This window comes from Festucalex cinctus, chromosome 15 (genome assembly GCF_051991245.1).
Source record: "Festucalex cinctus isolate MCC-2025b chromosome 15, RoL_Fcin_1.0, whole genome shotgun sequence".
Lineage (NCBI taxonomy): Eukaryota > Metazoa > Chordata > Actinopteri > Syngnathiformes > Syngnathidae > Festucalex > Festucalex cinctus.
In genome coordinates this window covers 22,630,563-22,648,977 of record NC_135425.1, presented here as the reverse complement: position 1 = coordinate 22,648,977, position 18,415 = coordinate 22,630,563, and the positions used below count along the sequence as shown (strand labels likewise).

Here is an 18,415-nt window from a genome sequence, read left to right as displayed (position 1 = left end):
GACGGCAGTGCCTGAGTACCTGTGGGTGTGGGTGATCCCATGGACTTGTTCCATGCATCCTCCCCGGATCCTCGAAGGCTTACGATCTTTCGTTCTTTCTTTCCCTCCATTTTCCTGCTGTCTATTTTGGTCAACTGGTGGCCCGTTCCCACAGTGCTGCTGTTCCCATGGTTATCGCCGCGGAGATAGCGAATGGGGGGGTTGGGGCGGTGGCGCTGGGCTTGATGGAGAGCGGTAGAGACAGCGCTGCTCTGTTCCAAGGGATCGGGGACTCTGTGGGTTGGAGGGGGGGGGTTGGGTCTATGGTGGGGGTGAATGGAGGGTAAGGGGTTCAGTGTGTGTGCGTGTGTGAGCGTGTGTGATTTGTAGCTCCCATGGACATCACAGGTGGCCCAGGAGATTTCAGGAACCCTGCGATACAATGTTTTTAATTGAATTACCAGTTGGTGATGCGCTTTTCAGTCCCATGCATGAAATTGGCATCACTCATATTAGATATGGACGATGCAGTCCATCTTATTATTAGATTACCATATAAGGTCAAAATTAATCCTACCCTTTGTTTACACGGTTACAGGCAGATTTTGAAAGATAATTTATTTTATTTTATTATTATTTTTTGTAGGAGGTGGTGCTCATGAACAGAACATTTAGAGCCTGGTTGAATACATTCTGATACTTACCGTAGCTGTTAATCTAACTGAAGCGGTTTACACAACTCATGTCATGGGCATTTTCTGCACGGAAAAAAATATGGATATAAAATTGACATATTCAACTTTGCGTCATTGAGAACATTTAAGTAAAAAATAAAAAATAAAAAAACATCACATGTATTGATAATGTTGTATGAATTGATATTCTATTATAGCTCTCCTTACATTTACATTGATTCTGCATTTCATCATACTAACGCACTTAAACTGTATGTTAATGTTGGTGTTGAGTACAGTCCTCGCCTTTCCAAAATGATTATTTTTCAGGAAAAAAACTCCATAAATCATAAAAGAGATCAAGCTAATTTTAACACTAGACTGGTTAGCAATATGGAATAATATTATGTAATATTATGAAATGGACCAAAGTTGGACACTGGAGGGTTCCATCTGACAGCAACAATAAGAAGTATACATACACACAAAAAGGCAACCACTAATTTTTGTGACTTCTTTCTGCCATGGCATGCTGCCCTATCATTTCAAAAAGAGGATCCCTCCATATATGATCCCTTCTCAAGGTTTCTTCCGTTTTCCCAAATGTTTTTCCTTGGAGTTTTTCCATACCCAGATGATCAGGGGATGTTGTCAATCTCTGTAAACTGTGGGCTTTTGAAGCCCTTAGGGAGTCTTTTGTGATTAATGGCTATATATGGTAAATAAACTCGACTTGTAATGCAATGGTACGTATGGATAATTTTTTTTTTCTCCAGAATTTGTAGTTAGTTTTAAAACAAAGGATTCACAAACTTATCGTCGGAACGCAAACTTGGGTCACTGATCAGTTTATAGTGTGTAGCAAATTGTCAGTGAGTAAAACGACTTAAACTATCTTAATGATCTTGATGTATGTTCTTTTCATGTTCGTTGTCATTGGTTTATTTACTGTCACTTTACATGTCCCTGTTATGGCAATATAGGAAACATTTGAGGACGTTTGGGTCTTGAACTTAAATAGTTAACCGTGATTTCAAAACATGAACATTTCCTTGGCTATATGTTCGGCCCTTGGGCTGAAGAACGAAGGTGAGGTGACAAAGGTGGCGCAGGAAGTTGAGAGAAAGGCTAGCTAGCATGAAGCTGCTTGGAGGGCAAGGACAAGTGAAAGGATGGGAGCAAGCCCGCATTGGGAGGGGTGTGGGGCTCAGAAAGAGGTTTAGATTCAGTTCCCACACTTCTAATTACTGTGTCACTGGAGACTGAAAGGGGACTGCCCCTGGCCCTAGGGAATTTGCTGAGGCCGGTTGCGCAGAGGGAGAAGCGTCGGAGGGAAGGAAGGAATAGTTGAATTAAAGAGTGTGTGACAGATGAACTCTCTCCATCATCCCCTCTCTTGATTCTACCCCCCCTACATTCACACTCGATGTGATTTATTTCACTAGAAGCCTCGCTCTCTCTTGATTTTACCCACATAGCCCAAACGCTCACATCCGACCCAGTTCTTCTTAACCCTCCTTTCGCTCCTCCAGCTTCGTTCTGTCTTCCCCTGCAGTCTTTGTTCATCATCGTGTACTGCCACCCTTCGTCAACCCCATATGTACTCCCTTTTTAACCTCCCCCCCTGCCTCCCACTTAATTCCGTGTCCCCCTCCTGTGTCTCTTGTTGACATGGGCAAGGCCCCCTCAGACACTTTGATGTGTTTTAACTCTCATGCACACACAAACCCACTGATGTCTTATCCCGCATCATTATTGCCACTTAACCCCGTGTCCCCTCCGTCTTTTATTTGCCTTTATCTCGCCATTCCATAGCCAGTGCACCTTTGCTTTCAGCCTGATAACGTGTTTGATGTCCGCAAGAGAAATGACATGTGAGGGGGGGTCGGACCTTGAAAACGACACCTATCAGTTTTGGCCCCCTTGCGTGTGAATCAAGGTATTATGAATGTACTGAAATAAGGCAGTCTAGAAGTTACATTATGGATGTCTATAAAAAGTTACCATTTTATCATCCAGACTAATAATAAAATTAGGACGGTGTGCTTTAATACGTAAATACATTATAATCATGCATGTATATGCCAAATCTTTGGGCATTTTTCACACCTGCAAGTTCAATATTAATTAAGGACAAATAGTCTGTAATTTTTATCAGCTTCGGGTTTATTAACTAGACAACGATTTCTGACCATGAACAAGGGACTGTAATCTCTGACAGTATTATTATTTGGGGGGATACATTCACTGCAAGAAGGGTATTGACACTGCTTATTAATGTTTTGTGTGCCATCACTGGCTTACAGCAAAAATGACAAAAATTAAGATGGTAGTACATTCAACTTTGAGTATATTCTGCATCTTCTACTAGCATTCCTTACATGTTTATAAATGATGGTACACCTTCCAATTGAAGGCAACATTTTGGCCGTAACATTTTTAGTCATTGTTTGTGTTTCGGCATCACGACTGCCATACAGTAGCTTGTGTTTTGGTTGTTAATAAACAGGGAGTTCACTGACAAATGCCTCCGTCATCCACAGTAGATGCTACAATATATTAGCATCACCAATAACTTTCAGACTCTCTTGCTAACATCACGAATGACCCGGATTAGAGACGGCCAGCAGGAGTAGCAGGAGATGAGGCACTTTTGAGAGGAAAACAAAGTGTAAAAGTAAATAAATAACTTCACTTCGACTATTAGCTGTTGACGGGTTTGGTCGTCAAGGTGGTCGTGACTAGTCGACCAATCTTGGCAGCCCTACTCAGGTTTTTAACACTACAAGTGTGAACACAGCCGCAAGGGTTTTAAATAATAAACCAACACAGCTTTATACTGCCTTCCTTCACTGCTTTTACTTTTGCATTCACACATGCAACTGCCAAACGCCGTGTCTCTAGTCTCCTTTTACAGTGACCTTCCATGTCCTCAAGACAGAGCGGCCCTGCTTGCGGCCGCCACTATTGTCAATATTTACAGTCTTGGATGAATCACTCTACATTACAATAACATTCCCTGCGTGCCTCTGCATCAGGAACAGATGAGAAAAAGTGAGGCGCGCTATGGGGGGGGTGGTGGTGGTGTGCAGTGATAAATATTGAGCTAAGGAATCTGACTGTGATTCTCCCATGGCAATCCTCGTGTTTCTATGTGCAAATGATGTTCATGATGATGTGTTGCGACGGTTTCGGAGCTGACGGTGCATGTCGGGAAGCAGTGGATGTTGTAACAAGGCCTGTTTCAATTGGCGTGTTGTCATAGTATCCCAGGGTACAACCGTAGTTTAAATTGAGCTTTTTTTAACTGTTTGATTGTAGCTTGTCTATTATGTGTATCTTGAAATTAGCAAGATTTCAAAGGGAATTAACACGATGCTTAAGCCATAAGAGCTCCATCAGCAACTTTAGGTTGGCACGGGAATTAGTTTACTCCACTTGTGCCAAGATTTCCAAGTCATCTGCTACCCATTGCAGCACCAGCCTTAAATTTAATCGAGTTGTTTTTCATTTTTACCCATAATGCCAAAAGCTAGCCATCAATAGAGGCTGGGTGGTTGTCTAATCCAGCTTTTTTTAATGCATTTTTTTTTTATCCCTCCTCAAAACACATTGCTGAGCGAACAGCATTGTCAATAGACCTTTTCAGCGCACTGTTTTTCCTGAGCTGCTTGTCTTAGGACTGGCCTCAGCTATCTGGCATCTGAAGAGGGAAGAAAGAGTGCTCAGAGAAGCAGAGAAAGGAGGAGGTTAGAGGTGAGAGACAACCAGAGAGAAGTGGCGAGGGAGATTGAAGGGAACCCTGGAAGGGGGTAGATGAAGCTCTAAGCAAGACACAGAGCAAGAGAGACAACATAGGTCCAATTGGAGAGAGAGAGAGAAAGACGTTGGGGTTGAAGGTTGAGTGGAGAGAAAACAGAATTAACTGACTATGCCAAGCTGAGGGGAAGCATTAGTGCTATTTGTGTGATGGGCAGACTGTTATCTTCTCTACGATAGACTGTTATCTTCTTCAGTACTCTTTGAGCTCCAATAAAAGGAGCGTGGGGAGGAAAACTTGTATGAGAAAACCATAGGTCGCTTGCACATCGTAATGCATCATGGGAGTTTTTCCTTCGGGCGCCATATTGGGTGTCCGCCGGTTCACAAGGTACACTCGCGAGTTACACGGTAGAGCTTATCAACCTGATGTAATTTTCGCAGTATTTTCACGATTTACCGGAAGATCAAAAACAACGATACAGGCAGAAGGTGTCTCTGTGTGGCGGGATTGATCCTAATTACGTCCTGACCAAGGGTGATTTTTTTTTGACGGAGAAAGCTTGCTGGCCAAATGTGACTTCTCTGGACATCTTTCCCTACCTCGTGTTGACAACATGCTCCATAACACGCCAACAAATCCCCGGAGGCTTACAATTATTTTGTAAGCGGGTGGATACAGAGTGTAAACTTTAACATCGCATCAGAAGAAACGGTTGCTGTTGCACGTAAGTAAACCACATGGTGTTGGTAATTCTGCACACAAAAATGTTGATTTGTTCTCAGGCTTCCTGTTATCATTGTGTTTACATGCACAGCTGGGTTTACCTGATGTGGTTTTTCTAATCATTTTATAACAGGCAAATATGTCAGAGCGTATAAGAATAAACAGTAACTGCACAGCCTCCCCGTGGCTTAATTAAATTTAATGCTACCCTTTCACTAGTTACATGTTACTTAATCAACGTATTCTAAATGGTTAAGGTTAACCACTCTCAGAGGACGTATTTTTAGTTTCAGTTTCCAGTACAATAAAACGTGTTCATGGTAACTACTGAGCATACTGACAGCTTTTCTTATGATCTCACGGTTAAGGAGGCTGTCACAACACCCAATTTCTGTCTGGTGCCAGATGGCAACAATTCCCATCACTTGTCACGACAACACCAATATTATTACCAGGTATGTATGGCTTTACTTTTTGTAGTTTATTTAATTCTATGTTTCATATTTTCATTACAATGTTTGTAATATTTTCAGATTCAGGCACAGATGAGTTTAACTGGACGGGACTTCTGCGACTTTGTGGTGTGGACAAAGTGTGATTGAGCGAGTCCACCCAGATCGCTCGTTTTGGCCAGTTGGAAAAGCCAGAGTTTTTTTTTCCCCAAAGTCCCCTCCTTACCTGAACTGCTCGGGAGAGCATTTACTAGATCAGCAGTGGACTTCCAGTGTTCCTGCTCAGCCGCTGTCACCTACCACTTGCTCATGTACTTCAAAGATGCGGAATAAAGTAGTTTTTTGTGCTGCAGCAGATTGTAAAATCAAATGATATCACTTGAAGTGTGCCAATCTAGACTGCCAAAAGGACAGTGGTTTTGTGACAAGTGTGAAACAAGGATTATTGGGAAAACTGTAACACAGTACTGGTACTTGTCTTTCATTAAACAAATTTAAAAGAGAGCAACTTTTTCCTCTGTACATAGCATAATGAAAGTCATTGCGTACCCCATCAACATTACATCATACCGTCATCAGGATGGTAGGCACCTGTGCTAAAATAAATACATTAATTAACAGTTCAATTTTTAACCCTGAAATTACTACATCTAATCATTATTCACTTCATTTTTTGTGCTTTTAGAAATAATAGAGATTTATTCCATTACTTTAAGAGGGACCATATTGCACATTGAGTCAAATCCTGTCATTTGTATTATGTATAGCTTGGTAAACAAACCCAACAATAGAATTTGTATAAACGCTGCCTTTATTAGCGCCAAACAAACAGTCGCATGTTGTCCTCCTCCAATGCTTTGATGCTCGCCTTCGTTTCCATCATGTCATTGGCAATCAAGTCGGTGTGGCATGAGATCCCTAAAGAAAAAAATAAATAAAAAAAATCACAAAAAAATACGGTACCAGTAATAGGTTTAATATAGTAAAGTAGTATAGTTTTTTTGTCAGTGTAAAAGAAATGTACACATTTTGTTGCATTTTTTAATGTATGAACATTGCTACAGGCAAATACTTATTTCTATAAACACTAAAATATAAGGTGCGTGTACACACACAAACAAACCCATACATTCACTCCTGCATACAATATATCATGTAATGAATTCTGAGTGGCATACCAGAGTCAATGATGTCAGCAGTACTTGAGGGTACAGGTTACTGGAGCCATCTGGCTGCATAACTGCAACAATCTCTGCCACTTCGAGTCGTCTTTTCTTTGCTTGTCTCTCCTGTGCACGTTCATATCTTGGCACCGACTGGGCTGAGACATAGATGTTGTAACTTGGGACCCAACTTTAATGTTGGAGCCCAGTCGGGATGATTGGACAGAAAAACGGGCGCAGGGCGACCTGTTAAAATAAACAAATATATAAACAAATAAAATATGGAAAGACTGGTTATTTTACCGCAGTAGGGTGGCCGTGAATAAGTTCTTTAGCATGATGTGTAGGCTACCGGGGGTCTGTTTACTTGCATCACCCCCGGGGGTCTGTTTTCTTGCATCAGCCCCTTCTGTCTCTTTTTTTCCAAGTTTACATATTGCCACCAAAAAACATGTTATCGGCATTAAAAGCCCAAGACTAATCAATCCAATTTCAGCAGTAAACACTTTGCACTGGCACTACTTGGGTGAAAATGTTCGATGTTAGCTTTCGGCTAACGTCCGCTAGCCAGCTTGTACTACCGAACTTGCTTGCTCATGAATCCAAAACATAAGCAACTTGCCCATATATGGGCGGTCGAAACGTTATTAATCCTCATGCATTAAATAAAGGTAAACAAGCTTACCGCTCACAAAGTGATCGCTGCACACACGAGCCCAAAGTAACGACTTCCCTCCGGAGTCCGCACTCCTCTGTCTCCAGGCCCTGGTTCCTAATTATTTTCGGAATTCGGAAAAAAGACCGACCATTTTCCCCCTTGGCTTTGTTCGAACAGCCAACGATGCAGCAACAATGTACCATTTTAAACGCAGAAAACAAACGTGATAGATACGTGTTAGACCGAATCGCTACGTAAATGGAGGCCACCCAGCATGGCGACTACGAGAAATCCGAGGCGGAAGTGACGACATGTGCAAGCGACCTATTGAAAATGGGATACATGTTTGGTAAAAATGAAAGAAAGGGTATGTTTACCAAACAACAACTTATTAAAAACTAACTACAAACGGGCAAAATTATAAAATGCTATAGCATACCTGCTTGACCAGTAGTTGTCTATATCATCTCACAGCTCAACTTAAAAAACAGGTGAGATATGATTGGTTGTTGCCTGAGCCCTGAGCAACTGCGATGTCATCTTCATTCGACAGCAAGTGGCAAAATGGCCGCCCCCTGAGATGGATAAAAACAGCTGGATCGGGCTTCATAACTCATATTCCACAAATGTAATATTAGTCATAATGTCATGTTTAGACTAGTGAGGTCATATAACATATTATTGTCAGGTCAACAAATGTTTAATTAATACTGAAAGCTTAATCAATGTCATATAAAATATTTAAATATTTAGATATATTTAATTGGTAATATCCATCTTAAACAAGACTTTGAAATGTAGCTGATCTCATCTATAGATAAGAAAATTAAGTGACCAAAAAGTTTGACTATGACCTGAATGGATAGCTATAAAATGATTTAGCATAAACTATGCAGTAGTTGATGATTTAGCAATATGTCAGCTCACTTTACAGTATAGTATATGTTATACTTTGTCACGCTTTTTGCACCACAGCTAAACAGTATGCACCTGTGGGAAAATTCTGAATGACTTTCATGAAATCAGCGGGTGCTGGAGAAGGTAGTTAGATGTTTATTTTTACCTCTGTGCAGTGTAAGCAGCGACCTATGTGTTGTTGTTTTTTGTGTGCGAGTGAGTGAGTCAGAGGAAGGAGTGTGTGATGTCAAGTCCAGACAAGCTCTGCTGTGGTCCAAGTTCAGGGTGCCGTCAGGTGGTAGTGGTTAGTTAACAGAGCTGCTAATTACGTCAGACTTGGGAGTTCTGAGACACTGGCCAGATCCCCTCAGGACCCTGTGGGAAACGTGACCACAGACCTTCCCTCCAGCTTTAATGGAATCTTGACTACCCAAGATTTTACAGTCAGCACTTAATCTAAATTTTGATTCTTTTTTTTTTTTTAAAGCATTGTTGTTTTTAGTTAGTTAACGAAGATGGGTTTTCTTTTTTGTTTGGTTGTTTCATTTTAGTTTTACCAATTTTGTTAGTTTTCGTGAACTATAATGACCTTGGTCCTAACTTTATGTACATTGAAGGAAGAGAAAGATAAACCAAATTTTAACATGATTTATTACGAAAAAAAACGAAGCCAATATGTCTGTTTGGTTTGCCTGGTGGGATCCATTAAAATGAATATATTTCTGTTGACTGCTTAACAGACATGTTTGGTTCCAGTTTGTCTGGTGTTGATTATGGCCACTTCCAAACCACAAAGTTTTTTTGTTTTGTTTTTTTCTTAGTTCAAACGACTTTAACGCGCCACCATTTTTCAGATCCTGGCGTCCTCTATCATGTTGTTGGCGCTACCTTCCCACTGCAGTAAAAATCAGTCCCAGGTTTGATTTCCACCCCCAATATGTGACTTTTTCTTGGCGATGTCAGCAACACAAACCACACGCAATCTGATCTTTTCCAGATCGGATGTGGGTCACTTCAACATGTGGTCGTGAAGTTGCTTTTAAATGCCTCTAAAGACAAGTGTGACTTGTAAAGAGATGTGACCTGACTTTAAAAAACGGCCAACAGACTTCCAGTCAAGGAAGTTAAATGAATGCAGTTTTATGCTTACTTGTTGAGTAAGTTTTGTTAATGCATGAAACATTTACTACTAGCTTGCAATCCAAATGGGGCCTAAATGTTCTTTCCGTGAGTAAACAAACCAAGTCAAGTCGTTTAGCAGTAGAAGAGTGTTGCATAGATTGGTATTTATCAGTTTCCTAGTTATTGTGAGAAATCTTAAAAAGTAGTAACTAGTACTGACAACAACAAAAAAAACGAGTGCTGACACCAAATCTTTTTAGAATCGATTATCCTATTGATTATTCATTTGATTGATTCATTTTGAGGCAGATTTTTTTTGTGTCGACCAATTTTTGTGGTTGTCTTAGCCAAGCTAGCGAATTCTTTTTTTTTTCCCCAGCCCTAATAACACAGAACAACATATAAATGAACATAATTTGAGCAAATTTGTTCTTTAAAATGTGTGTATTAAATTGGTAACCCGTCACACTAATCAGTAGCCAAAAATGATCTTTTATTGTTGCTTTCTGTGATGCCATCAAAGACAGTTGGTACTCATGGCATCATGTGGTGACAATTTAAAAAAACGGGTAACTTCGTATAGCAGCAGCACGGGCTTCTCTTTCCAGACTATTCAGTACAAGAGGACTAAGACAACAATAGCAATAAAAGACAAAAGACGGAATGTCCGCCGCAAAGTTCTCTTGTCTTGGATGGTTACAGACATTTCGGTTTCCATTATTTCCTGTGGGAAGATTTGTTTTGAATTATGAACAAATTGTAGCATCCCAGAACAGATTGTGGTCTTCGTAAGAGGTTCCATGATAATAAATATAAAATTCTTCTGGTGATGGTTGCATAATTTATTACTAGCTTTAGAAGACGCACTGCTCAACCAAAAAAAAAAAAAAAAAACTTTTTTGGTTCGTACATTATCTTTAAAATCGGTTTCACGCACTCATCCATAATTGAGCACATGCCAGCATCCATAGACCACTAACAGCCTTGGAACAGCGGTTTGTTCAATTTCCTTGACTTCTGCTTGTGTCCATTTCCTCCTCAGTCACCCAGGCGGGCTTATCCCGGCGGGAAAGTGACATCATTGGATCTCCTTTATGCTAACCGCTGGCTTCTGTCACTTGAACATTCCTGGTGGTGTGAACACAAATAGAAATAAGCCCTTGAAGGCTTGTGTTTTTCTTGAGGAACCTCCGTCACAGCGGGTAGTTCCTCTCAAATGAACCCTCATAGAAATCTCTGGTTATAAAACTCGTGTTTTATACCCCATATTGTCAGTGCTGCCTGATTTATGAAAGTATTTAATGATAAATACTAAACTTGGCACACCTTTTTTCGGGGATGTAGGGTTTAAAATATTAATATACATATGAAAGCTATAAATAATTTTTTTGTAGTGCACCATAGATTCACATTTATGATATGAAAATATATCTACGTAAAAGGCTGTTTTCCAACTTGACTCGAATAGCTTATTCCTTATACAAAATCTTGTATAACACACTTTGCATGACCCAGGGGGAGTTTATAAATACAGAACATATCACACGTCATTTCCATGTGGCATTAAAACTCTGCCGAACAGAATGACAGGGAACCAAAAACGCCAGAATTCTGTCGACATGGGACAATGGGAAAAAACAATGAGTGTATGAAATGTGTGTTTTAGTTTTTGTTCAAGGAAGGATGTACTTTTCGTAAATATTGTATATATGCGTTAGACCGCAGCGCTCTTGGACAGCGGATTTCAGTATTCTTAACCTTTCCCTGGACTCCGAAGTCACAATAAGAATGAAAAGACAACATTTTCAAAGGGAAACGACGGTGCGCGTCTTGCCTCCCCACTTGTGCGTCTTCTCTCCCAGTTCCCACGCTGCCCCTTACCTGGCTTGCCTCAGTTTGAATCGAATCACCGGCACGCAATTGGCTGCCCAGACCATGTGACCTACATCGGCCCTAAAAAAAGCGCCGGCTTTTTAGATTGGTGTAGGATTTTCCCATGGGAGCTGCCTGCGGAGTCAGCGTCGGGTGTGTGAGCGCGTCAGGGGGGAAAAAAAATCCCCCCGCCCCCCACCAACTCTACCTCCTCTCCAATATCCCCCTTTCTCTCCCCTTTTTTCCACCACCTCTCATCCTTTGAAACACAGTATCACACTTTAGATGGCCTTTGTTGTCCCAGCAAGGAGCATTCTTTCTCTGGCACAGCCACACGGAGTGTGAGAATGCCCGAGGTTCCCTGGAAAACACTGAAGGAACAAAAGGAGGAGACGACATGTCGCAAGTGTCCAAAATTAGACAAGTTCAATTAAATGTTCTTTGAATGTTTGTCTTTGAATGTCTTTTTTGATCTTGTCCAGTTTTTTTGTTTTTATGCTTTGGCCGGTGTGGACAGCCCAGAGTTTTATCAGCACAACAATAATAACAACAATAGTACTGATCTTTGTGCAGTCACCTATGATTTTTTTTTTTTAGCAATACTTCTGTTCTTTATGAAACACATAAATAGTCCAGCAGTTAAATAAATATATTGATGTGGAAAGTCTAGTCTTCGGGTGATTTGACCAGCCAAAAACAGCAAAAAAAAAATTGTTCAAAAAAAAAAATCATCCGGTCTCAGGCAGTGAAATGGAAGCATTGCCATCTGTATTCATTTAAACACAAACCACCCACTTTGACTAAATTCATTTTGCACTTTATTTCCATCTGAACCGTGAATGCCTTGAAAGCATTCCACAAATGCGTTCATACCACCAATCACCCTGTGTGTGCCTTCTCGTCCGCTTTCACAGCATACCTGCACTTGTCGCTGTGTTTTGATGAATCACGGAACCATTTCCATGCAGGTTGCGTGTGTGCCTGCCTGCCTGTTGCGTGGCTTAGCCTTGAGAGTTCACTGCAGGTTCTGGCTTGCTCCTCTCTGGGAAACTTTGGAGCTGAGCAAATAGCCCTGTGTTTTTCTGGCTGCCGCCTCGCTCGTATGTGTGATCCATGTGCACGGTGCACTTTGGATGCACGGCGGTTTTGCACGCACTGCGAGTGTTTTGTCTGTGCCGGTGGAATTTTTTTTCTTCTGGTGTGTGCGCGAATGCATGTTTTCTGTGAGTGTGAAGGCGGAATAACGGGAGCGATGAGCCTCATTTCCCACAGACAAGACAGGAGCTGACACCTCAGCCTCTTCCCACACCTCCACTGTCTAGCCGCTCTCCCCATGTCTTGACCTCAGTCACCACAGAGGCAAACACAGATCGCCGTAAGCCAGGCATGGGGATTAACGGCCCGCGGGCCATATAGCACCTTGTGAGAGCATTTCATATGTCCTGCCACCCATAAATGCTCATATTATGCAACATTTATTCTATTGTTCATCCAATTTTAACTATGAGTGTGATGATATATCGCTATCGCAATAAATCGTGATACTTTTGTCTCCCGATAGATTATCGATACAGCTACGCAAGTATCGCGATATTTGTAGTTAATATACAGCCACTATAATGGCTCCATTGTTCATTACTTATTGAGCAATTACTTGCCGGGCCACTAGAGGGAGTGCCTCATAAGAGTGATGGGGAAATGGACGGAAGTCTTCAGTTGAAGAAGACTCATGAGCTTAGTTTTTTTTCTTATTGTGTGTATATATATATATATATATATGTATATTTATATATATATATAAAATTGTTATTATTATTTATTTATTTATTTATATTTATATTATGTTTATTATTAGGATTTTTATTTTATTATTATTTATTTTATTTGTATTAATTATTAATTATAATTATTATTAATAATAATAATAATTTTATCATAGATTATTGTGGATTTATTACATGAGCAATATATCGATAATCGTGATATTGTCATATCATGAGATAATCGTTATCGTGAGCCTTGTATCTCATATCGTATCGTATCGTCTCGTGAGGTAGCCAGAGGTTCCGACCCCTAATTGTAACTATTTATTTGAGGGGATGTGGAAAAGCAATTAGTGACTCATAATTTTCGGACTCTTATATATAATATCTTTTTCCTCAATTGTCCACTCTAGTCGCTTTCGGCCACGAAAGCCGGCCTTGCTAATCACGGATAAGACTTTTACTTGTGTGAAATGTGTTGAATGGGATTTGATTTAAAGCGCTGCACTTAAGTGGAATGTTGTTTGCTGGGTGGAGCTCAGGTGTGTTGACAAGGCTTTTAGCACTCACATGCTGTCAGGAAGGCTCACAGACAAGTGTGTGTCTGTGTGTGCGTGCGAACGTCAGGGGCCGGCAAACAAGAGGTCACTAATGTCCTGCCCGGGGAGGATGGGTGTCCTCCACCGTCGAGGACGGGACGGCACAGACGTGTGAATGTTATAGAGGCGTAAATGCTCTCCAGCACGCACGCACACTCCCATAGATCTGATCTGTGTGTTGCTTGCTCCTTTCACACCAAAGCAATAAATTGGGAAACACTTTACCATTATAAGTTGTTACACAACTCACTTGTAAACCTCGGCAAAATAAAAGTAAGGATGATGTTGTTCCATGTATACCGCAGTCCCATTAAACTTCACGACTTCATTTTGTGCCAATGACATCGAGACAAATGATAGCAGTCAAAATGTTATTACAAACATTGCCGCATGTTATTTATTTATTTATTTATTTATTTATTTTTACCAACAACTGGTGGCTAATTCATAATGGCTTTAAATAGCTCCTGTTGTTCTGTTAACGTTTCCTTTTTTTTAATTCTTTATGCAGGCATGCAACAGTGATCAGTATGTGGCACTGCCTAGACAAGACATGATCAGGATGCTTAAACAGAAAGGTTAGTCAAACACTACAAAATGGCTCTTATGGCTAGCTTAAATTGATGCTAATGTATATGTGTGTATGTATCAGTGTACATAGAGTCTTGTTTCAAGGGGAAACCAACCCCCCCCCCAAAAAAAAAAATAAAAAATAAAAAAAAAATAATTATTGACAATATGTTCTATGCAGCCCTGCTAGTCTAAATACAGTATGCTGGTTAATATTGTGTTAGTGGAACATGAGTTAAGCAGCAATATCAGAAGGCGGCCATTTTGCCACTTTCTGTTGCGCAAAAATGACATCACAGTTGCTCAGTTAACAACAACCAATCAAAGCTAGGCATCAGAAAACAGGTGAGCTGTGATTGGTCATTGCCTGAGCAACTGTGATGTCATCTTGAGTCGACAGCAAAATGGCCGCCTTCTGAGATTGATAAAAACGGCTGGATTTTTGCTGCCTTACTCTAGTGCGCTCACCTATAACATCTTAGTGTCAAGAAATGTAAGGTAGACTGCCTCTTTAAGCGTCATACTTTGTTTTTTTTAGGATTTCTGCAGGCGGCCGATATGTCAATGACACCACCTGAGGACGAGCCGCTTTACCTTGAACTTCCCAGGTATGGTCCTCAGTGTAACTGGGCCTCCCTGTCAGATCTGGACCCTGTGACCCTGAGCTTTCCTGGGGGAGCACCTATACAGCTGCACACAGTACCGCCGACCCTGGTGCCCAGGGTCCCGCACTACTTTGTTTGCACCCGGTGTGGAAAGGTCTTCTGGGAGGGCTCTCACTTTGGACGCGTTCTCTCCATGTTTCAGGAGGTCATGCACATCACAGATGAAGGTACAGAATAAATATTTAAATGTGAAGGAGATACAAATAGGAAGCGATCTAAAGCAAAGCTGCAAAAGAGTGATTTCTAATTTTTTTTTTACATTGTTTTGATTGCCCGCGTTTAAATGCAAACACATTCATCATTACATCTCCTCGGGTATTGTTGACGTTTTAAAATTAATTGAACCAGCCAATTGAATCACGGCTTGACTTGTTAGATGTTTCTCATTTGCCGTGTTGAATTTAAATGTAAATCTTGAAGAAACCATCCAATTAGAAATGACATCTAAGTTCGTTTTATTTCACTTTTAATTCCAACTGCTTTTGTAGTTATGTTTTTCAATTGTCTTTATTGAGGAAGTTGAGCAAAAGCAGGTCATTTTTTTTATGGGTTATAATAACGGTTCTCTGGTTATATTTTAAATTTTGTTTAATCTGTACATTCAATATTTGTCAATAAAATTCCGTTTCTTCTCATGAATATTTTGCAGCATTGTGAAAATTTACTTGCTGTTCGTGTTTTCTAAATATTATTATTATTATTATTTTATTTTATTATTTTTTTTTTTTTTTAAAAAGGTTGACTTTGCATAGGTGTAACATGAACAGCTTGGGGGTGATTGTGGGGGGCCGGGTCAATTCTGACCTGAAAGCGTAACCCAACACATGCGGTGAGAATTCCTTCACATTTCGCCTAACCTCTTTTCTTCTCTTCCCAAATCATTCATTGACTTTATGTGTTTGCCCTTGAAGGTTTTAAGAGATCCACATGCATTTCGTACACTCGTAAAATCCAACAATCCTCAACGCTTGGCAGATGTGCACTTTACTTTATTGACGGCTCATATTTAAAAAAGAAGGAAGGAAAAAAAAAGTCAGAGTAAGTGATTGCATGTTGTGCTGCGACTCATAGACGTAAATCTGTTTTTCAATCACACGTCACTGTTCTGAGTCCTCATACTTTCCTTCCGTTGGTGGGATTGGGAATGACACAGTTGAGGACCTGCGCTTGAATGTCACCTAACGCCAGGTTGCTAATTGGATAACTTCAAGGGATTCGCTACACCAGATTGAGGCTTTGTCGGTAGAAGTAATTTTACACCATATATAGGCTAATACAGTTATCTGTAGGGACTTTGTAAAACTATTGTGTCCTTTGAAGGATAATAGAGGGGATCTTTTCTTTGTGGGTGTTGTGGAATTAGACCTGCTTCTTCTGTGTGGGAATGTGGACATTGAATTTGACTAGAAGCTGTTGAGGACAAAGGAGATGATGTCAAACAGTTGATGATGTCCTTAAAATAAATACTAGACTAAGTGCAATTTCTGGAGAAATTGTGTAGGGATGCTGAATGCTAATAGCTGAATGCCAAGATTTGAATGCATGTGGAATGCTTATGAAGTAAACTGAGAGATATATTCTCAAATTATAACCTCCTGGTTACTGGACAATGCACTTTATCAACTGTGTCACCGAGCAGTATCAGACACCTGGTAATGATAATAAATTATATGTATGGAAGTGGGCGTGGAAAGTGATACTTAGAAAAAGTTCAATGTCTGTCCCATTGAAAATGAATTGGTGGGGGGATTTTATTTTAACGTTAAATTGTACAAATACTGTAAGTAATGTGGAATCAGACGATATATATACCCTGGGAGGCGTCAATTTTTGAAGCTAGTTGAAATTTGAACAGTGTAAATTGGAAAAAAAAATGCAAAAAAAATGTGGAGAATAAAATTCACAATAACATAATGACTGAACAAAGGCGCCTGCTCTTCTTGCATTTACCTCCACACTTTTCAAACAGTTTGTGTAAAAAAAAAATAAAAAATAAAAATAAAAAATAAAAAACAATCAAGGAAATCTGAAATGATTATGATGCGTAGCGTTGACACGCTATATCTCCAGAATGACGCCCTATGTGCCTTGTCCAGGTGGTGGTCGCTCCACATGACTTTGTGCTCAGCTCCTCAGCCTTTAAACTAAACCACAAGTCTCTCTCATTTAGCCTCCAACCCTGTGCAGAACTTGCCACATTCTCTCGGCAGAAGCTCTGCCTTTATAGTGAACTCCCGTCTGTGCGCTGAGTACCATCTCTGCTGCAGCGCCATGTTATTTGATCCTTGCTCTTTCTTTGCTGGGAAGAAAAGCTCGCCTCTTTCCCACGCTCTGAGGACACGTGGTGTCCGGAATGAATTGGATGCAGGAGGCCCCTCCCTCTTCGCTACCACGTCACCGCTCACTCTCACTCTCTCTCTTACTCTGCGCACACACACACACATACCAGTGGGTTCATTAGGCTCTGCAGCAAGAATGTCACTGTTACCAATGTCTGCTTTATTTTTTTTTGACTGACATTTTTACATGACACTTTTACATGCATTTCCTCTACGAGTTTTCCTGTCTCCTCGTTTTCGGCAGCGCACATGCATACCCCCCCCCCCCCCCCCCCCTTCTTTCCCCGCACGTCTCGGCGCCAAACCTCGGCCTTGCTTAGCGAGTCGCCCCGCTCCGTCCGGCTCTTGCGTTTACAACACGTCACCTCGGCTCCGGGCTCTTTGTCTTCACGCTGGAAAATGCACGCCTTGTTTATCAAACACATTGTGATAGAATGGAGATAGGGCTCCAATAATAGAACCACAACTGACTTCTGTGATCATTCTAAAAAGTTGATTCCATCATGGAGGATTTAGTGGTCCCAATAATGTCATAATAACTGTTTGAATCCAATCATTCTTTTGTTACTTCCCAAGGTATTGTTTATCTGGTTTTGGCTGCTTCCGAGAGAATTATTCCGAGGAATTCAACGGAAGAAAACGCTGAAACATTTTTGCTGTTGCGGTCTGCGCAAATGTTTTCCAAGTGTCCAGACGCACTGAAGCCAAAGTTCTGATGGTGGACAGATGTTCCTGATTTTCCGCAACTTCTCCTCCATTCACCAAGCCAAGGAGAGAGGGAGAAAAACACACACATAAACACAAGCAAAATCCAAATCCCATTGACACAGAAAAACTATGAGCTGCATTGCATTTTTGAAGTCGCGTGTGCACTCTTGCAGGTCAACGACGGCGGCAGAAAGAAATACGCATCTGGTTCTGAACACGCCATAAAAAGATCTGAGTAAAATTCTCACCACATTGATTGGAGTGAGTCAGAGCTTTGTTTTTGAATGCTTGCAGCTGTGGGAACAAACAAAAAGGAAGCTCACCGGCACCTGCAGACGCACCTACAAAAAATTACAGTGATGAATCACATTCCGGTTTGATACCTAAGCAAAATTTTATGTTAATTTTAGCACAGTGACCACGCCTGAAAGGCATGCTTGGATAAGTCCTGACTGACTTTTTGGGACG

The 18,415-nt window shown here is 40.8% G+C and overlaps 1 protein-coding gene and 2 long non-coding RNA genes across 5 annotated transcripts in view; 2 read left to right on the top strand and 1 right to left on the bottom strand.

Moving 5' to 3' along the window:
• Positions 1-15,539, top strand: part of exd3 (exonuclease 3'-5' domain containing 3) — a 41,644-nt gene extending 26,105 nt beyond the window's left edge. For 2 of the 3 annotated variants that reach the window (XM_077498044.1, XM_077498043.1), the window contains exons 20-21: positions 14,177-14,243; positions 14,774-15,539. In XM_077498044.1, coding sequence (XP_077354170.1) covers positions 14,177-14,243; positions 14,774-15,078 — 372 coding nt within the window. In that variant the 3' untranslated portion in view covers positions 15,079-15,539. The remainder of the gene's footprint in view (positions 1-14,176; positions 14,244-14,773) is intronic. The other variant, XM_077498045.1, reaches the window with a different exon arrangement.
• LOC144002857 (uncharacterized) lies at positions 4,752-6,093 on the top strand. The gene is made up of 2 exons (XR_013278826.1): positions 4,752-5,594; positions 5,673-6,093. It is a non-coding gene; the product is annotated as an uncharacterized LOC144002857 (long non-coding RNA).
• On the bottom strand, positions 6,385-7,732 carry LOC144002856 (uncharacterized). Its single transcript, XR_013278825.1, has 3 exons — positions 7,440-7,732; positions 6,770-7,000; positions 6,385-6,509 (listed from the first exon to the last, which is right to left on the bottom strand). It is a non-coding gene; the product is annotated as an uncharacterized LOC144002856 (long non-coding RNA).
• Positions 15,540-18,415: the final 2,876 nt, after the last annotated feature.